Raw genomic sequence first — 21,700 nt, 5'->3', positions numbered from 1 at the left:
GACTATATTTGCAAAATTGGTTTATAATTTAATAGACAAAAATATTTAGCAAACTAAATTAAACCTATTGGCTATACTTACTTTCAGTTGGACTCGCTGGGGTGTCAGTGGTCAAAGTACAGCAAACAGTCGACCCTGACGCAAAGCAAATCATTGGATCGGAATATACAAAAATATAACTTAATGGGTTGATTTTAATCAATCAAAATTACAACCTATTTTTGTAATGAGTCAAATTTGTGATGGGGAAAAAACTTACAAAAACATGGAGAAGATAAAGCTACTCTATTTGTTTTACTTCTATCTGCTAACTAGATAAAGATGACTAAGAGACCTGATGAAGGATTCACTGCCGTGCTAGGGGTCAAAGGGGAGGTCAAACCTGGTGAGAAGAGATTACTCATATTACACAAGAACAAATGTAAATTAATGTAATATCTAAGGTCTTTCAATACGCAGAAAGAGAGAAGTACACGTTACCTACAAATCAGATGGACTAAAAGTGGTTAAAAATCTGGACTGAAATTACAAGCAGCTATGAATACATCTATTAGTTAACCGGTCAGAGCTTTCGTGAAAATGTGAACAAAGATATTGCACTTGAAACTAAGTTAAAATTGGTGGATCTACTTGCTGGCAGTTGGTGTCACTGTGGTGTCTGGGGTAAAGGTAGAAGTAACAGTTGAAACTAGTGGGAATTAATATGACTACACAAGAATAAGGTTTTACATTCACATTTGGGACACTTAATTTTACAACCCCGTAATCTAAACTCTTGACTGTATAATTACTATTTGCAGAGATGGTCATTTAGAGGCCCAACACACCTTCTGTAGGACTCACGTTCGTGCTGGGGGGCAAAGTAGATCTAGGACCTGGAGTTAAATCCACTGAGTAAACACATATTAATGAAATTAGCATTTTATTCATGATCTTATTTATGATCATCATGGTGTCGTTGGCCTTTTGAAATACCTTCATGACTTTCTATATTCAAAGTGGGCAAAGTAGGACTATAAAAATCAGTACGTACAGATTGCTTCTAGCCCTGGTGGAATATATTTCACTTCAGTATAGAGATGATAAGACCAATTCCTAAGGTGATAAAGTCTTTCAGGACAGATAAGGTGTTGATTGTTGTTGACAGCTTCCTAGAATGAAGTCACCATGTTATCTAACAGCAGAAGTATAACAGAGCATAGATACGATCTAAACACTCCACTAGATGAACACAGACATTCTATTACTTGTGCTGATGATCCCAGACATTGGTGTTGAGGCTGGTGTCATATCTACAGAACAGCTTAATTATCTACCAGAACAGCTTCATTTACACATGAACACAACTATTCTTACTGCTGAAACTTGCTTTGCTTTAAAATAACAGCAGCGCCACTATAAAAGCACAAATGTGTAGCCTACCTGCTATAGAAGGTGTCTGTATAGTTGTTGGATCACTGATGTGAAATCCCACCAGATCTGAAAACATTGAAATGTGGTATTTAGTTTGTTGGTCAGAATGAATATAGTCATACTAAGAAGATGCTAAAATCAAAGTGAGTCAGATCATGAAGACCTGCAGCCCTGATAGATTTGTTGAGATAATGACTCACCTGTAAAGCTGTACCCATCACTGCGTGGAGAGAGAGAGTTTGGTCCTGAGCTCACTTTGTAATCACAGCTCACCTCCTTACTCCTCACTGACTGTAGACGACTGATCAGATCACTATGTATTGGAGTGAATTGACAAAACGGCTGTTTGGATGCTGAGGGGGCTTTTCTCTTCTTGATCTTTTCTGTGAAGGATGGATGACTCTCCTCTCCAACATACAGGTTACAGGTGGTGTCAGGACTGACGGATCCAGGAATCAAACAGATGACGTTGAAGTACACATCAAAATGGACTGTAATGTCTGGTTTTGGATCTGTTAGGAAAGGACAGAGACTCTTATTTGCATCACTCTATTTGAATGTATATGTCACAAGTGACACTGACTCTTAGTAAACTAGAGCCTGCCATTCTCTTTATATTACATATCAGCATGTCTTATTTGATATCATGCCTATTTATGAGTCACATGTCATCATGTGTGCTGTGTGTTTACAACGATTGCCTTTCACTTAATTCCTTACATTCTAACGTGTGAAATCAAATTGAATCCCATGGACTATTTTTGTATGGTGTTCTGTGATTCCACAGATTAACATGGACTAAAGTGACATTGAGACGATTCTCTGTCACCTCCTCCCTCCCTAAACTAATTGCTAAACATGCCCCAGAACTAGAGTTAAAAGGAGCTGAACAAGGGACCTCTCGACCGACTCGCTGCACCTCTCTGAACGAACAAACCCTGCTCAGAAGGACCCGAATGAACATTGGCCACCGATCAGGAATCAACTACTGTGTTAGTTTGGCCCGTTGCTTCTAGTAAGCCTACAGCCCTAAATCCCAGCCTATTTATACGTTTCTAATAGGGCCGTAGTGATACTGTGTATTACTGTGTAAAGCTGAGTTTATAAAAGAACCTTTGATTGTACTTTGGCCTGTCTCTGTGGTTGTTTTCCGTGGGAATAGTAAGAGAAACAGAACCACTTTGCATCGATGGAAAGTGAGTTTCTACTGTGTAAAGATATCTCAGTTTGATCTCAGCAGATGAACTTTGACCTGACCATGAGAGCAGCTCAGTCCCGTGAGTGACTTCGTACAGGGTGAGGGTTTAAGATCTCTCCCCTCTGTGTAGAAGTAACAGTGAGACACAGAGACAGATGGAGGAGTCTGACAGCTCAGCTGAACTGAGTCTCTCTCTCTGATGACTGTAGAACTGACTGTCAGCCTGGGAGGAGGTGTGTCTCTTTGAAAGTTGCATTTAAAAAACATTATAGGTAATCCATACATACTAACAGTATGGAAAATCCATTAATACAATGTTCAACTATGTCAGCATTTATGTTTGTACAAAGTACAGTAAATCCTATCATTATGTGAAATGAAGACGTTTAGGAAATACGACAGATCTCATTTTCAGAACGAGCATAATTAATACGGTATAACAGTGAAGTGTATAATTTTATAAACCACCTACTTACCCTGAACAGTGACTGAGACAGGGTTACTAAAAGGAGATGTGTGAGACTTCCCTACAGCATAGTAACACTTCACTTTGACCACAACTGGAAATGTTGGACCTGCCCTCTTCAGCAGCTCAGTTCCTGTTATTGTCTGCGTACACAATGAGTCTGGAAGATTCTTCCCCACCTCTATGTAGAAGTAACAGTTAGACACATGGAGAGATGGAGGAGTATCACAACTCAGCTGAACTGATTCTGTCTCTCTGATGACTGTAGAATTCACTGTCAGCTGAGGAGTGTCTGTAAGAATAGGGGAATTTAGCATTTAGCATTTTGTGGTTTTGAGAAATGTACTGATAGCCTAGTCCCTCCTTGTTACTTCACACTTAAGGATCTTGAGTCCATTACCTCATGCAGCGACAGTATGGGAAATTAAGGAGATAATATATTCCTTGATTGTTTCATGTAATAGCATATAACAATACACAGTATGATAAAATATACTAAGAGGAACATAGTAAAATGCCACAACAGTACATTGTTTACAACCATTCAAATAGTCTTCTTACCCTGAATTGTGACTGTTGAAGGCTCACTGTATATGGATCTAAACTGTGAACCTGTAGCACTGTACTGACATTGTATTTTGACCTCAGCTGGTGAACTCTGACCTGTCCACCTCACCAGTAGTGTTCCTGTGAGTGTCTGTTGACAGGGTGATGGTAGGGTGAATTCCACTTGCCCTTCCATTTTGAAGTAACACTCAGAGACAGATGGAGGAGTCTGACAGTTCAGCTGAACTGAGTCTCTCTCTTTGATGACTGCAGGAATCACTGTCAGACTGGGCTGAGGAAGATCTGTGACATCAGAGGGATGGTGGAGTGTCTTTTTTAATTGAATTAAAATTCATTTTCAATGTTTAACTACTCATACAGATAATGTACCACTTAGTATTATATGAGTTTGAAAGAGAAAAACAATTAAGACACTGTTGTCTATTTAACAATAAACAATGAGAACCCGTGGCAGGAACAGCCCTTAGGAGGGAGTTATCACACAATAATCCTCGGCTTCGATGGGCATTTTGCTTTTGTAAAACGGTTGCCAACATTTAAACAAAAGATTAACGACATGTCTTTCATTAAAGACGTATTATTGTTCTGAGTAAATGTGTTTTATTTTCATCCTTCCACCAGGACATATGCTCATTGTGGAACGTTGCTATATGGGCACAGCCAAACAACGGAAGTGATGGATTTTCTGACCAGAACTGTCCCAGAGCTTGGGGAGGTGTGTCTGAGCTGAGGTCTCAGCTTCTTTGCTGTTATTCTGGCTGCACTGTTTGACGTGACTGTGTTAGCCGAAGTTGTCTAGCTAGCAAGCAAGGGATAAGAACATTGACAGCCATCATGGCAACGGAACATTTAGAATGATCCACCAGCTGGCTTGGGTACCAACCCTAGATTTGTGTCGGGATTACACGGAGTGTACCAAACAGTCGGGGCATGGATTTTACAATGTGTCGAAAGCATTCCATGGGGATGCTGACCCATGTTGACTCCGATGAATTCATCAAAATAACGTTTTTATTGAAAATTTTTCATTCACTATTTCAATATTTTGGTAACCCGTTGTTTTGTCAGGTAGCCCAAAATGTTCCATAATACAGCTTTAAATTCATAATAATGATACTGACCTTTGGCTTTGATGTACTGGAAGGTATCTAGACAACAAAATGGGTCATTATTATGCTCTTTTTGCCATTATGAAAAATAAGAAAACATGAGATGGGAACACTTTGCACAAGCTGGCGAAGCAGAATAGCCTGGAATGCATTCACAGCCATGTTATCAAGCAGTGGTCATTCTTATCTGAACAAAATGTAAAATAATGACAGAGAAATATAAATCAATAGGATGATCAATGGAATAAGACACACTTATTATAACCATAACATGTTGAAATATTAAGAGTTCCTAAAGTAAAAGACTAAAAGAGGGGAAAGAAGAATGGAATATCCTGTAGCACAAACAGATGATGGAACTTGGAACGGAAAAATAACTCACCGAAAAGGAGGATGAGCAAAAACAGACGACCAGCCATATCAGGGATGAACAATGTCATTTTTTAGAGAGCTACATACATACTGTTAGTCTGACTTCAGAGAAGATGGTGGCTGTGACTGGGACAAAGAATAAATGTTTCAATAGAAAAGTAGATGTGGTGCTTGTTCACAGGAAAACCACATGTCTCATATGACAACTGTGGGCTAATGTCATGTTGCAGAGGACAAGGAGGCTGAACATTCAGAATCATTTATCGGTCATTATTTTTATGATCTAAAGCTAACTGTCTTTAACAGAATTTATTTTGTATCATTATTGCCGACAATTTGATTTTTAAAACCAAACTAACTTGTCTGTCTGAGAAAAATATTTATCTAATACTTTCATATTTAATTTATGTTTGGTGAGTCATGTTTAATAATATGCCAGAGCAGTGAAGGTAAGCTGATAAGCACAGTAAAGGAAAGGATGGATGGAAGGAAGGAAGGAAGGAAGGAAGGAAGGAAGGAAGGAAGGAAGGAAGGAAGGAAGGAAGGAAGGAAGGAAGGAAGGAAGGAAGGAAGGAGAGAAGAAGAAGCGAGTTCACACTACTCGGACAGATCAGTTTACCTTGAATGCTCTAACTGGTACCTAAATGTCAGCGCCTGTTCATGTAAACCTCGTGGTTGCGGCGGTGTTGCTTGAAGTGCATAACATTGAACGTGTGTACTAACGTTTTTATATAGCCTAACTTTGAGATTAACCGTTTGATCATGCCTCCTAAAAAAAAGCAGCAGTACCGAAGAAGAAGTAACTTCATCTTCTGACGTGCCCAAAAAATATGAAAAAGTGTCGGGAAAAGATAAATCAGGTTTGTAAAACCATGTGCTGTTTAGGCCAATTTGAGTAGCCTAATTTTACGGCTATTTGGTTAGATTACGGTTGATACATTTGTCAATTTCATTGTTAGAATCTAACAGAGCACCTGCTATGGCACGGAAAACCCCTATTGATCCACGTACGATGGTGATGGTTAATGAAGCGCTGAAGGAGTTTGACTCTCGAAAACGGGTCTAATCGCAGGCCATTCACGGCTACATAACAGAGAAATATCCATCTGTGGACCTGGTGAGGTTGAAGTATTCCAAGAATCCATGATGGCGTAGCAGTCGGACGTGTGTTTGTCTTGTCCCATGTAAATAGTTGGTCTCATAGTTTTTTTTGTATATATTTTAATCTCACTTTCCACCTACGATCTAAATATACTTTCCTGCAACCCGCCCCACCCAATGTGGTACGGATCTGCTATTTCTATACGTTATAACTGGAACCTTCATCAGAAGCTCACCAGCTAACTAGCTACTAGCTAGTAGTCACTGTTAGCCACAGCTAGCGGTCTTCACCTTTAGCTCGGTCACCAGCCAGCTTTAGCTTGGTCAATACCTGCCAGTCTGCACAGCGCGATATTGGACTCCTTTTCTCCACCACATCCCCGGATTCCTGCCGCAAGCTCTGGGCCATTACACCGGATCATCGCAGCTAGCTTGCTGCAATCGTGTGGCTACCGCTGGCTAATGCACCAGTTAGCCTTGAGCTAGCCTCGAGCCAGGCCCATCTCCCGGCTAGCCGAAGAGGTATACCCACTAATTTGTGGGCTACAATACCTCTTTTGCCAATTTGCCTGGACCCTTTATTGCCGACAGGGAGCCCCGCCGATCCATCACGACTGGTCTGCCGACGTAATTGTCCGATGTGGTTTCAACAGGCTTTCCGTTGCGTTGTAACCGCAGACCCATCTACTAGCCCCGGCCCGCTAGCTTTCTGAATGCCATGCCTCCCGCTTGCCTAGCATAGTAGCGACTACCGAACGGCTCCCGGACTCATCTATTGCTGCTCATTGGACCCTATGATGACTCGGCTACACATGCCTCTCTAATGTCAATATGCCTTGTCTTCTGCTGTTTCGGTTAGTTATTGTTTAATGTCACTGTAGATCCCTAGTCCAGCTCAACATGCCTTAGATAGCTCTTTTGTCACACACCCCACACATAGGGAGACCTCATCTGGCTTAGCTGGTGTCTCCAGAGATGCAAGCTCTCCCATCGTCACACATGCCTAGGTTTATCCCCAATGTCCCCACATCCTACCATACCCTTGTCTGTACATTATGCCCTGAATCTATTCTGATGCCCGAGCCGTGTCTGAATCCTGGCTAAGGAAGGCCACCAAAAATTCTGATATTTCCATCCCCAACTACAAGATTTTCCGTCGAGATAGAACTGCCAAAGGGGGCGGAGATGCAATCTACTGCAGAGATCTGTCATACTATCCAGGTCTGCGCCCAAACAGTTCGAACTTCTTCTTTTAAAAATCCACCTTTCCAAAAATAAGTATCTCACTGTTGCCTAACTATTGATCCTCAGGGGCTAAATATGTTCTCTGGTGTATTTTGAACATTGACAACAGGCTCCCTTGGTTGGATATAAAAAAAGTTATTTGTTTTTTTGCCTCTTGGGCCCAGCCCCTGACTCACATAATTGACCAGTCACATTTAGTTATTATGCAGTTTATTTGTTCAGTTACCCAATCAAGGCAGGGCCCCCCATTTACCCACATGGGGACCATACCTCTCCTCCCCCTATCTGATGATTAGCATAGTGGCAGCAGGAAGCTGTCTACACTCATTGATAGCGGGCTCCAGAACCCTCCTGTGGTTTGCGGTTGCAGTAAAAATATATACTACATATCTAATATGTACTTTATAATGTATGTATATATTTGTGACTTTTTTCAGCCTTCTGGGCCCAGGGGCTTCAGCCCCGGGAAGCCCCTTTGATAATCCGGCCGTGGACGTACCCCAACAACAGAATGGTGTGGGCATATACCTGATACAAAAAATATTAAATCAAGTATACTGCTGATTGGCCAGCTCAGCCAATGACCCAACATGATACAATGTTTAATGAGGAAATGGCAAGCATTATCGAAACTGTCTGTTTTTGTTACAAGTTCAGATGTTTTTTTGTGTTGTTTTATTTCAAATTATGCTTTGGCTACAAATACAAGTATAGGATTAGTGATGGGGAAACAAAGCTTCCTGGAGCATTGAGATTTTCCAGCTAATTGTCTGAAATAGGTAAAATTCTCAAGGCTTTGATCAAGTGCACACTAGTGGCACCTGCTGGTCTAAAGAATATAGAGCAGCCAAATTATTATAGATTATGTCCCAAACCCCAAAGTGTGTGCAGTTTGGCCTTTTTGTCTTCTACCAATCAGGTGGTTGTTCGACGAAACGAAGCTTTGGACGTCAATGATCATGTGCTTCTGATAAAGTGATACGAGCATCAGCACACTGCGATTTCAACGCATGCCTCAGAACTCAGGCATCAAACGCAACATCACTATACAGGATGAGTCCACAACATTATTTGGGTACGAATAAACAGAATATAAACTTTTTTTAAAGTGAGATCTCCACTGGACAGTTACTTCAATAGGCTACTTGTGGCAACTAGGCTTTGTTAACCCAAGTAATTAAATCAAGAAAAATGTGTTCCAAGGTGAATGGACTTTATTTTCTGAATGTGATAGTAGCTTTCCTGCCAAATGAGCCAAACTTTATGGTACCAGTTCTGAATATAAAGTGGTGTGTTTATTAGATTAGTCAACATTATATGACAAACATATTGAACATGGGTTTGCTGTTTAATATAATGTAGCTCAATATGTGTTCACCCTCCCTTGCCAACTTGCAGTCAGGGGTAGGGTGAAGGAGCCCAAGCCAAAGGCCACTGAGAACACTGATCCCAATGTGGAGAAGGCTGCCAAGGTTGGAGCCAAGAAGACTAAGAACAAGGATGCCGGTAAACTGAATCCACTGATTTGATTGTGCTCCTCACTCCTAGGATTTAGACATCACCCTGTAATCTGCCCAATTGTATGGGATCATTGTTATTGAGCTACTCCCATTGCAATGGAGGACATTTAACATTGCTCATTCAATGACTTGTATGGGTATCTCACTTCTCCTCATGGTGTCCATGATTGCATGCATACACACACATCACTAACTCTTGTCTCTAGAAGCTGAGAAAAAAAAGGCTACAGCAAAAAAGCAGAAGGAGAAACCTTCAGAGGCAAGTGTGGTTTCAGGAATGTTCTGACTATTGGCATTGTTCAAGTGGTTTTGGTGTATAGGGACTTTATATACAATTTTGTCATGGGTACTGTTCCCTATTTGGGCTTTATCATGGTTAAATTGAATCACAAATTTTAAATGTGGGATTGCATTGCAAACCTGTCATTTTCATCTTTCAGGATGCAAAACTCAGGAAATCCGCAAAAGCATCTGCTTCCAAGGTGGCCCCTGCTAAGAAGCCCAAGTCGAAGAGGACAGTGGGGAAGAGGGGGACAGCTGAGGATCAACCCAAAACACAGAAGATGACCAAGGGTGAAGGGGCAGCCAAGAAGGGTGCAAAGGCCAAAGCTTTCCAGAAGCCTGCAGAGGGTGATGAAGAGGACACTGCTGCTCCTGAAGCTAAAATCACAGTGAAACGAGGCAAGAGGGCAGCAGCGGAGTGACTGCACTCCTTTTATCCACTTTATATGTTTTTAAATAAAGCCGTTTTTGTACTACTTGTTTGTGGCATTTAAGTGTAGACCTAACTGCTGTAAAATGTAATCTCCACTTTTCCTGTAGATGTAGATAAGTGTTGATGGTGGCTAGGGGTTTGTAAAGATGTTTAATGATTCACTGATGCAAGATATATAGATATATATATATAAATAAACATCTGTTAAGTTCTTATTTCTTGCACCTGCTTAATCAGTACCCTCTTCTGCCAGATTAATTGCATCACCAGTACAGTGACTTCCTGGTTCCTGGAAAATGTTGATGGTTAAGTTGTTTTCTATACAGTCAGGACTTTGTTGTTCATCCACCATAGGTTGATGACCATAGCACGATTCATTGGGATAATCTGGTACAGTGAGTGTGCAGATGGTTGAGATCCATCTGAGCTTGGAACACACTGGACATGACATCTTGGTACCAGTCTCCTGAGGGATGGCCCTGATACTGGTTTTTCACTGTTCTCTCCACCATCAAATTTTTGATGCTGCTGGTTTGTGGTAGCAGTCTTTCTATACAGTTATAACTAACTATCTCAAAACAAACATTTCCCATAACTATGAAGCTATGGGAAATGATTCAAAACTTTTCTGTTATGGGCCAGTGCCCACAATGGTGCAATGCAACATGTTGTACCACTTCAGTTTGTCCACAAGGGGGTGCAATAACTAATTGGGTCTTCAGTTTGATATTCAAAGGTACCCAAACCAGAGCATTGCTGTCCGCTGGTGCTCCTGGTTCTTTATTCCCTGGAAGTTTAACCAGCTTTTACTCAACCACCCCTACGGAGAATAATAAATCATTAATGCTGTGGACCTCAAGGCCTGATTTGAAAAAGGATACACAGGAAGAGAGCATAGGCAATGCTATTGAAGCTGTCACATATCTTACATTTTTTATTTTTTATTTCACCTTTATTTAACCAGGTAAGGTAGTTGAGAATAATTTCTCATTTACAACTGCGATCTGGCCAAGATAAAGCAAAGCAGTGTGGCAGAAACAACAACACAGAGTTACATGGAATAAACAGTCAATAACACAATAGAAAAAAATACATATACAGTGTGTGCAAATGGCATGAGGAGGCATAGCAATAGTAGCAAAGTAATTACAATTTAGCAGATCAACACTGGAGTGATAGATGAGCAGAAGATGATGAGCAGATGATGGTGTGTACGTAGTGATATTGGTGTGCAAAAGAGCAGCAAAGTAAATAAAAACAATATGGGGATGCGGTAGGTAGTTGGCTGGGCTACTTAGAGATGGACTATGTACAGCTGCAGTGATCGGTTAGCTGCTCAGATAGCTGATGTTTAAAGTTAGTGAGGGAAATGTAAGTCTCCAGTTTCAGCGATTTTTGAAATTCGTTCCAGTCACTGGCAGCAGAGAACTGGAAGGAAAGGAGGCCAAAGGAGGTGTTGGCTTTTGGGATGACCAGTGAGATATACCGGCTAGAGCGCGTGCTACGGGTGGGTGTTGTTATTGTGACCAGTGAGCTGAGATAAGGCAGAGCTTTACCTAGCAGAGACTTGTAAATGACCTGGAGCCAGTGGGTCTGGCAACGAATACGTAGCGAGGGCCAGCCGACAAAGTATCACGTCCTGACCAGTAAAGGGGGTTATTTGTTATTGTAGTTTGGTCAGGGCGTGGCAGGGGGTGTTTGTTTTATGTCTTTCGGGGGTTTTTGCTTATGTTCTATGTTAGTATATTTCTATGTTTGTTCTAGTGTGTCTATTTCTATGTTTAAGTTTCTTGGGTTGACCTTCAATTGGAGGCAGCTGTTCCCCGTTGCCTCTAATTGAAGGTCCTATTTAGTAGGGGTGTTTTTCCATGGGTTTTGTGGGTAGTTGTCTCCATTTATTGTCAGTGAACCTTACAGGACTGTTTGTCGTCGTTTCTTTAGTGTAAGTGTTTTTGTTTTTGTTTTCTTCAATAAAAGAAGATGAGCATACATATACTTGCTGCGTTTTGGTCCACTCACTACGATGCTTATGACACAAAGCAAACAGGTCGCAGTGGTGGGTGGTATAAGACGCTTTGGTAACAAAACGGATGGCACTGTGATAGACTGCATCCAATCTGCTGAGTAGAGTTTTGGAAGCTATTTTGTAGATGACATCGCCGAAGTCGAGGATCGGTAGGATAGTCAGTTTTACTAGGGTAAGTTTGGCGGCGTGAGTGAAGGACGCTTTGTTGCAAAATAGAAAGCCGATTCTAGATTTGATTTTGGATTGGAGATGTTTGATATGAGTCTGGAAGGAGAGTTTACAGTCTAGCCAGACACTTAGGTATTTGTAGTTGTCCACATATTCTAGGTCAGAACCGTCCAGAGTAGTGATGCTAGTCAGGCAGGTGCGGGCAGCGAATGGTTGAAAAGCATGCATTTGGTTTTGCTAGCGTTTAAGATCAGTTGGAGGCCACTGAAGCAGTGTTGTATGGCATTGAAGCTCGTTTGGAGGTTAGTTAGCACAGTGTCCAAAGAAGGGCCAGATGTATACAGAATGGTGTCGTCTGCGTAGAGGTGGATCAGGGAATCACCCGCAGCAAGAGCGACATCGTTGATATATACAGAGAAAAGAGTCGGCCCGAGAATTGAACCCTGTGGTACCCCCATAGAGACTGCCAGAGGTCCGGACAACAGGCCCTCCGATTTGACACACTGAACTCTATCTGCGAAGTAGTTGGTGAACCAGGCGAGGCAGTCATTTGAGAAACCAAGGCTATTGAGTCTGCCACTATGAATACGGTGATTGACGGAGTCGAAAGCCTTGGCCAGGTCGATGAAGACGGCTGCACAGTACTTTCTTTTATCGATGGCGGTTATGATATCGTTTAGTACCTTGAGCGTGGCTGTGGTGCACCCGTGACCAGCTCGGAAACCGGATTGCACAGCGGAGAAGGTACTGTGGGATTCGAAATGGTCAGGGATCTTTTTATTAACTTGGCTTTCAAAGACTTTAGAAAGGCAGGGCAGGATGGATATAGGTCTGTAACAGTTTGTGTCTAGAGTGTCATCCTCTTTGAAGAGGGGGATGACCGCGGCAGCTTTCCAATATTTAGGGATCTTGGACGAAATGAAAGAGAGGTTGAACAGACTGGTAATAGAGGTTGCAACAATGGCGGTTGATAATTTTACAAAGAGAGGGTACAGATTGTCTAGCCCAGCTGATTTGTACGGGTCCAGGTTTTGCAGCTCTTTCAGAACATCTGCGATCTGGATTTGGGTGAAGGAGAAGCTGGGGAGGCTCGGGCAAGTAGCTGCGAGGGGTGCGGAGCTGTTGGCTGGAGTTGGGGTAGCCAGGAGGAACGCATGGCCAGCCGTAGAGAAATGCTTATTGCAATCTTCGATTATCATGGATTTATCGGTGGTGACCGTGTCACCTAGCCTCAGTGCAGTGGGCAGCTGGGAGGAGGTGCTCTTGTTCTCCATGGACTTTACAGTGTCTCAAAATGTTTTGGAGTTAGAGCTACAGGATGCAAAATTCTGTTTTAAAAAGCTAGCCTTTGCTTTCCTGACTGACTGTGTGTATTGGTTCCAGACTTCCCTGAACAGTTGTATATCGCGGGGACTATTCAATGCTATTGCAGTCCACCACAGGATGTTTCTGTGCTGGTCAAGGGCAATCAGGTCTGGAGTGAACCAAGGGCTATATCTGTTCTTAGTTCCACATTTTTTGAAAGGGGCATGCTTATTTAAGATGGTGAGGAAATTCCTTTTAAAGAATGACCAGGCATCCTCGACTGACGGGCTGAGATTAGAAAGGCCTGCTCGCAGAAGTGTTTTAGGGAGCGTTTGACAGTGATGAGGGGTGGTCGTTTGACCGCAGACCCATAGCGGATGCAGGCAATGAGGCAGTGATCGCTGAGATCCTGATTGAAAACAGCAGAGGTGTATTTGGAGGGCAAGTTGGTCAGGATAATATCTATGAGGGTGCCCATGTTTACGGATTTAGGGTTGTACCTGGTGGTTTCATTGATAATTTGTGTGAGATTGAGGGCATCTAGCTTAGATTGTAGGACTGCTGGTGTGTTAAGCATATCCCCAGTCTAGGTCACCTAACAGAACAAACTCTGAAGATAAATGGGGGGCAATGAATTCACATATGGTGTCCAGGGCACAGCTGGGAGCTGAGGGGGGTCTCTAACAGGTGGCAACAGTGAGAGACTTATTTCTGGAGAGATTCATTTTTAAAATTAGAAGCTCGAACTGTTTGGGCATAGACCTGGAAAGTATGACAGAACTTTGCAAGCTACCTCTGCAGTAGATTGCAACTCCTCCCCCTTTGGCAGTTCTATCTTGATGGAAAATGTTGTAGTTGGGTATGGAAATCTCAGAATTTTTGTTGGCCTTCCTAAGCCAGCATTCAGACACGGCAAGGACATCGGGGTTGGCGGAGTGTGCTAAAGCAGTGAGTAAAACAAACTTAAGGAGGAGGCTTCTGATGTTAACATGCATGAAACCAAGGTTTTTTGATTACAGAAGTCAACAAATGAGAGTGCCTGGGGACACGCAGGGCCTGAGTTAGCCTCCACATCACCTGAGGAACAGAGGAGGAGTAGGATGAGGATACGGTTAAAGGTTAGCAAAACTGTTTGTCTTGTGCGTTGGGGACAGAGAATAAAAGGAGCAGATTTCTGGGCATGGTAGAATAGATACAGGGCATAATGTGCAAACAGGAGTATAGTGGGGTGTGGGTACAGTGGAGGTAAGCCCAGGCACTGAGTGATAATAAAAGAGGTTGCATCTCTAGACATGGTGGTTATTCTGGGTGAGGTCACCGCATGTGTGGGAGGTGGGACAAAGGAGGTATCTAAGGCATGTACAGTGGGACTAGGGGCTCCGCAGTAAACTAAAACAATGATAATTATCCTAAACAACAGTATACAAGGCATATTGACATTTGAGAGAGACATAAAGCGAGGCATAAAGCAATCACAGGTGTTGATTGGGAGAGCTAGCTAAGTCAACAACGGGTAAGACAACAACAGCTAATCAGCTAAGTCAACAACAACAGGTAAAATGGCGATGAATGGGCAGGGGGGGTCGGTTAACTACACACAGGGCCTGAGTTCGGGGCTAGGGCGACAGATAAACAAAGGTAAACAAAGTGGAGTACCGTGATAAATGAACAGTCCAGAAAGCATCAGCTATGCAGCCAAGTGATCACAGGGTCCAGTGTACAGCAATAGATGAAACAGGGAAATCGCTAGGTAGTCGTTACTACGCTAGCACGCGGGAGACACGGCGTTTAAAGTTAGCAGTCCGGAGTAAGTAGAAGCGTCTGCTCCGTCGTCCGGCAAAGGCCGGTTGAAGGCAGAGCTGATAGAATTACGTCTGTGGACCAGTCGTGGTGGTACGGCGGGGCGCCGTGTCGACAAAGGGACCGGGCCAGATGGCGAAAGAGGTTTTGTAGTTTTGGGAATTTTGTTTGCTAGCCGGGAGATGCGCCAAGCTCAGGGCTAGCTTCGGGGCTGGGTCACTCAGTTGAAGATAGCTAGCTGTGATGATCAATGGTCCAGGGGTTTACGGCAGGAATCTGGCATTGTAGTGGAGAAAAACAGTCCGAGGCTGGCAGGTATTATGCAGGCTAAAAAAACGACTGGTGCCTGAGTAGAGGGTAAAGGCCGCTAGCAGTGGCTAACAATGACTAAATGGCTAGTAACTTAGCTAATTAGCTGGCTACCTTCTGATTAAAGTTTTGGCTATCGGGTCTAAAAAAAATAGCAGATCTGTGTCCGAGTGAGGCGGGTTACCGGAAGGTATATTTAATTTAAAAATGGAAAAAGAGATTGAAAAATAAATTGGAATATATACAAAAAACATGAAAAATACAAAAAGTAAAACGAGAGGACAACAAACCACGTCTGCACTGCTACGCCATCTTGGAATTGGAATCTATGACTCGGTCACACTTATCTGCCCTCATTGGCTAGAAAGGTCTCGCCTGCCTTCCATCTTTGAGGACATTGTTAGAGCTCGACTAGCTTCTCAATATAGGCAATATTTTCTACACATCAAATTATGAGGTTGAAATAGAAACTGGGTGTGTTAACTCAATCCTTCATTTTTAAAACTGCATATTTATTTGTTTAAAAAAACAGTTGATATTTCATTGGCACTAATAGAAACAGTACGGAAGCACTGAAAGACTGAGCAGCTTCACAGCTCTTCAAGTATATTCATTCAGTTTATAGATTAGATTATAGTCTCAGCAGGGGCAGATCCAACAGGCCAGGCCAAGAGTGCGGGGCTTCAAGCATAGCATATTCCGACTCAGTCCTGATCCAATCAGGCCCAACGTCGCGTTTAGCTCATCCAATAGAAACAAGTCAAGAACCCATCACTTGCTTGATCCAGTGATAAACTAGATTTTGTCTACAGCAGTGCACTCTAGCTAGTCACATCAATCCTCCCATAAAGAAGAGCGATTTGGTGAAATGGGCAAAGACTGGGGTGATTGAGAAGAGGGGCAGAGGAAGACAAACACGGAAGAGAACATATTAGGAGTAAGAACAGGGGAAAGGTGAGATTTTAGGGTTAAAGAGAGAAAAGAAAGATTTTCGGTGGAGAGAAAAGGAGAGCAAAAAAGGGTCAAGTCACTAGCCATGTGGATCATCAACATGCCAGCTGTTTACCTTCCCAATCCTGCCACAAGAGAATGACCTTGAGCATCTGCATTAAGGACTGCAATAACAAGACGAAACAAATTCAGTACCACTTTAATCAATTCTAAAGCAAGAAAATGTCTTCAACGCATAAACAACTTCACTGGCTCCTCATCATCCTCTTCCTTTCCGATAAGCCCGCCCTGTGCTGGCCTGGCTCCACCACATGCATCAGAGGCAGAGAACAGGATTGTTAGTCAGTCGTCCCTCGCCCCTCACACCAGGCCCCGCCTCTATCCCTCATTGTTCAGGGTGCCCCACCCATACGTCGCCTCCCTTCGTCACACATTGAGAGAGCCCCACCCCTGTAGGTCAACTCGGGGACATCAGCAAGAGATCCAGGTGCTGTGAGATGACCTCCCAGTTCTTCCACAGGAAGGCGAGGAGGACGAAGAGCAGTATGGAGAAGGTGCGGCTGCGCATCATTAAACTCTGTAACTGTTTTAAAGTCACCATTGACTTATGGTAAAATCTCTGAGTGGGTTTCTTCCTCTCCGGCAACTAAGTTAGGAATGATGCCAGTATCTCTGTTGTGACTGTTTATATTGATACACCATCCAAAGTGTAATTGTTTAATTTTACCATAAGTGTCCTTCTTTGTGAGGCATTGGACAACCTCCCTGGTATTGTTGGTTGAATCTGTGTTTGAAATTCACAACGCGACTGATCGACTTTACAGATGATTGCATGTGTGGGGTACAGAGATGTTAAACACTATTATTAAACACTATTATTGCACACAGAGTGAGTCCAGGCAAAGTATTATGCGACTTGTTTGGCAAAATTTTACTTCTGAACTGATTTTGGATTTCCACAACAAAGGTGTTGAACACTCATTGACACTTTTTGTTGTTGTTGACATAATTCCACTATGACATTATTTATTTCAATGTTTTATTTTACCTTTATTTAACTAGGCAAGTCAGTTAATAACAATTTCTCAACTACAATGACAGCCTAGGAACAGTGTGTTAACTGCCTTGTTCAGGGGCAGAACGACAGATTTTTACCTTGTCAGCTCGGGGATTTGATCTAGCAACCTTTCGATTACTGGCCCAATGCTCTAACCAATGATGAGTCGGACCACAGAGTGAAGGAAAAGCAGCCAACAAGTGCTCAGCATATGTGGGAACTCCTTCAAGACTGTTAGAAAAACATTCCAGGTGAAGCTGGTTGAAAGAATGCCAAGAGTGTGCAAAGCTGTCATCAAGGCAAAGGGTGGCTATTTGAAGAATCTTAAATATAAAATATATTTTGATTTGTTTAACACTTTTTTGGTTACTACATGATTCCATATGTGTTATTTCATAGTTTTGATGTCTTCACTATTATTCTACAATGTAGAAAACGGTAAAAATAAATAAAATAAAAACACTTAAATGAGTAGGTGTTCTAAAACTTTTGACCAGTAGTGTACACAAATCATTAACTTTGCAATCTCATGGTAATTTTTTATAATTAGTATTACCCTATGTCATTCTTCTACCATGTTCCAATGCATCATTTATATTACAAGATAGGTAATCAGTGAATATAATTCAAACAATTGCAGTGCTGCTGTTCACATGTATTCTTATAACAAGACATGGGCTAGCTGTAAAACACAGTATGTAATGTGACTGACGCAGAACCTACATCTCCATGCAAATGCAACTGGTATCTAGTGGAAGACACACGAAGAATGCAGTTTGAACTCCGCTTCACTGTCAGTAATTACACTGCTCTTTTATTAATAACATACATGAGAAGAATAGTAAACTAACAAATGAAAATGGCAGACACTGCTCTTTGCTTTGGTATTACCCTGCCATTTGCAACATATCATGCCAAGGAAGAAGGCAGTAACTGTTGTTTAAGGGTCAAAGGTCATGTCAGAGGTCAGGGTCAACGTGAATAAAATATTAACTAATAGTAAGGCAACAGATCACCACATCTCAAATGATCTCCTCAGAATTCATTTGGCTGGACAATTAAAAAACTTGGAAGCCATTATTCTCAGTTCCACGCTGTGAGTAGTTACTGCCTTTTTGCTTGGTAGGGCAGAATATTAATTTCTAAACATAATATATACATATATTATAACCATTGCATAATCAATTCCTCAGCTTTTCTGGCCATGAAGAGTTCATATTCACGAAGTAACCATACGACAAATTACCATGCACATCTCATTTCATTGGGCCTATTAGATCTATTACAGGATATTACATCATTTGTTTTTGCTCTATGCATCCGAAAGGGTTGATAACACAGGTCTACAGTAGAATTTGTCAATTGAACAGACAGTTGATCTTTTGCATTGAAGTGTGTAGACTGCCACTGCAAGTAGGCCTACTTTAGTTTTCATTATTATTTTAGAGTAGGCAATGTTTCAGAATTCGAAGGCAGTCCAGCATATTTAGGCAAAAAGTAAATGCAAACCTTATTGAATGCAAACGATCTGTTTACAGGTCCAAAACAGCAAAGGTCACTGCAAAAGAAAACATTTTGCCACCTCCAAAGACTCAAAGACTCTGGTTTAAGGAAGAAATTCAGTCATCATTGTCCAAGACCAAGTCAAGACCAAGTGAAAATGGATCCGAGACCGAGACACTCAATATGTGGTATCGAGAACGAACTCGAGACTAAGAAAAGGAAATTAAAAACAGGGTGGGGATATTATTCATGAGAACAAACGTTTAACCTTTATATTGATAGGCATCAGTCAAAGTGCACGAGTAACATCATGTTAGTAACTACCCACTGGGCAAAAACTGGTTGAATCAACTTTGTTTCCACATCATTTCAACCAAAAAATTCAATGTGTTTACGTTGAATCAATGTGAAAAACTGATTGGATTTGAAAAATGTATTTGATCTTTTTTCACCCGACTTCTCAAAAATCCAATAAATTTGGTGAAAGACCATGTGTTCTTAATGTTTTATATACTCAGTGTACAATATTCACATGACATATGATCAAATTGATCAAATTAGACCTTCAATACCAATCATATAGCTGTATACAGTGTATTTATAGTAGTGCAAGTGTTGGATCAGAGGAATAACTCACAGCAAAGGAGGATGATCAAAAACAGATGACGAGCCAGATCAGGGGTGAATAATGCAATGTTTCAGAGAAACAGACTATCACAAACTACATAATAAGTACCGTGTCTGTGACTGAGAGAATGCTTTTAATAGAGAGGAAGACGAGGAGCCTGCTCACAGGAAAACCACAAAGATAGTCCATCAACTGGTGTGATTAGAGGTAAATGTCTCCTGCTCCTAACATAAGCCCAAACCATTTGCTTATCTGTCAGAGGAAATAACTATATATTTTTCAGGTTTTCTTTTTAACTACACTGCACAATAAAAAGCAGGTTTCATGTACAACTGCAGCATATATTGCCAACATCCAAAAGTAAAAAAATAGAAAGTCTTGCTGTGGCTCCTTATGACTCTCCACAGTGTGCATTAGACGCAATATCTTTCCTATCTACTGTAGTTATTAGCTTAATAAGATAATAAAGGTGCTGATACATAAGAAGTAAACAACAACACTGAACATTTCCATGGAAATATAGCAGGACAAGTAGGGTTTCATCACTCGTGAGATGCTTGTTGTAATTGTCAGAAGCATGAATACATTTCTCATATTGGTGTTTTTGGAGGGTGAATTTAGTTGAGATTTTTTATATCTTGCTAAAAATGTCTGGTAAAGTAGATTAATAGTTTCTGTTAGATGTATCTGAGGTTTGGTTCAACAATACTTCTGTCAATCTCCTCAACACAACTAGTCTCTGAAATATGATTGGCTGAAGTTTCGGAAGGACAGGATGCAGTAAGAGTCTCGTCTAACTATACACCCTACAGTGGTGTGTGTGTGTGTATGTGTGTGTGTGTGTGTGTGTGTGTGTGCATGTGTGCACTCGTGCACCTGTTTGCAGGTGTGGATACGTAACAGCATACATGTACTGGTTGGTATGTGATCTGTAGACTGTCTGTGACTGCTGCAGGAGAATGTAGGAATCTTTGCCTCCCTCAAAGTAGAACTAACCACAATACAGATCATCTGTAAATTGTCCTTTGAATAATATTTTTAGTCCAGGACTAAGCATTTTCTGTCTCTGGGAAAATCAGGGGAGAATGGCCTTGGTCCGGGAGGTGACCAAGAACCCGATGGTCACTCTGACAGAGCACAAGAGTTCCTCTGTGGAGATGGGAGAACCATCCAGAAGGACAACCATCTCTGCAGCACTCCAGCAATCAGGCTTTTATGGTAGAGTGGCCAGATGGAAGCCACTGCTCAGTAAAAGGCACATGACAGCCCTCTTAGAGTTTGCCAAACGGCACCTTAAGGACTCTCAGGCCATGAGAAACAAGATTCTCTGGTCTGATGAAACCAAGATTTAAGTCTTTGGCCTGAATGCCAAGCATGACATCTGGAGGAAACCTTGCACAATATCTATGGTGAAGCATGGTGGTAGCAACATCATGCTGTGGGGAAGTTTTTCAGCAGTAGGGACTGGGAGACTAGTCAGGATCGAGGGAAAGATGAACAGAGCAAATAACAGAGAGATTCTTGATGAAAACCTGCTCCAGAGCACTCAGGACCTCATACTGGGGAGAAGGTTTACCTTCCAATAGGATAACGACCCTAAGCACACAGCCAAGACAACACAGGAGTGGCTTTGGGACAAGTCTATGATTGTCCTTGAGTGGCCCAGCCAGAATCCGGACTTCAACCCGGTCAAATATCTCTGGAGAGATCTGAAAATAACTGTGCAGTGAAGCTCCCCATCCAGCCTCACAGAGCTTGAGAGGGTCTGCAGAGAAGAATGGAATAACCTCCCCAAATACAGGTGTGCCAAGCTTGTAGCATCATACCCAAGAGGACTTGAGGCTGTAATTGCTGCCAAAGGTGCTTCAGCAAAGTACTGAGTAATGGTTCTGAATACTTATTTAAATCTAATTTTCAGTTTTTATGTCCAGAAATGGCCAGAAAAAGGTTACATAGACAACAGTACATCTTTTTTTGCATTTTCTTGAATAATCAAGATCAAAATCAAATCATGTAAAATACTAACAAAGACGAGGGATTGGTCAAAGTCAATTTATTCTGCTTACTTGTTTGTTTTACAGAAGAGAACATTTCAAACTGAGAAATAAAACATAGGATTTGTATTTGCTGTACCTTAAAGGTGTTATAGATATATAGATTTATTTTTTATTTTATTTTATTTAACCAGGTAGGCCAGTTGAGAACAAGTTCTCATTTACAACTGCGACCTGGCCAAGATAAAGCTAA

The 21,700-nt window shown here is 41.8% G+C and overlaps 2 protein-coding genes across 6 annotated transcripts in view; both read right to left on the bottom strand.

Moving 5' to 3' along the window:
• LOC115208187 (uncharacterized) overlaps window positions 1-21,700 on the bottom strand; it is a 216,210-nt gene that overhangs the window by 70,868 nt on the left and 123,642 nt on the right. The gene's annotated exons all lie outside the window — the stretch shown is intronic.
• Window positions 164-5,608, bottom strand: LOC115208198 (uncharacterized). 5 transcript variants are annotated; one of them, XM_029776063.1, is made up of 8 exons: window positions 5,136-5,608; window positions 4,766-4,792; window positions 3,639-3,926; window positions 3,088-3,369; window positions 1,614-1,925; window positions 1,423-1,479; window positions 828-890; window positions 164-382 (listed from the first exon to the last, which is right to left on the bottom strand). In XM_029776063.1, exons 1-8 carry the CDS (start codon window positions 5,191-5,193, stop codon window positions 312-314), a joined length of 1,158 nt encoding a protein of 385 aa, XP_029631923.1. In that variant the 5' UTR covers window positions 5,194-5,608; the 3' UTR covers window positions 164-311. The 5 variants fall into 5 exon arrangements, with proteins under 5 accessions (XP_029631923.1, XP_029631927.1, XP_029631924.1 ...); XM_029776067.1 differs by having other exon boundaries at window positions 335-382; window positions 844-890; XM_029776064.1 differs by lacking the exon at window positions 164-382 and adding an exon at window positions 400-688.

This window comes from Salmo trutta, chromosome 14 (genome assembly GCF_901001165.1).
Source record: "Salmo trutta chromosome 14, fSalTru1.1, whole genome shotgun sequence".
Classification (NCBI taxonomy): domain Eukaryota; kingdom Metazoa; phylum Chordata; class Actinopteri; order Salmoniformes; family Salmonidae; genus Salmo; species Salmo trutta.
The sequence above is the reverse complement of the archived record's forward strand: the minus strand, read 5'-3'. Positions and strand labels throughout refer to the sequence as shown.

Bases quoted from the DNA above. Each gene is read 5' to 3' on its own strand.
- LOC115208198 (XM_029776063.1), bottom strand. From the start codon at position 5,193: ATGACATTGTTCATCCCTGATATGGCTGGTCGTCTGTTTTTGCTCATC. The intron at 3,927-4,765 runs GTCAGTATCATT...CTGATGTCACAG, and splicing joins CCAGTACATCAAAGCCAAAG to ATCTTCCTCAGCCCAGTCTG. The intron at 1,926-3,087 runs GTAAGTAGGTGG...CTTTCCTAACAG, and splicing joins TGTCTCAGTCACTGTTCAGG to ATCCAAAACCAGACATTACA.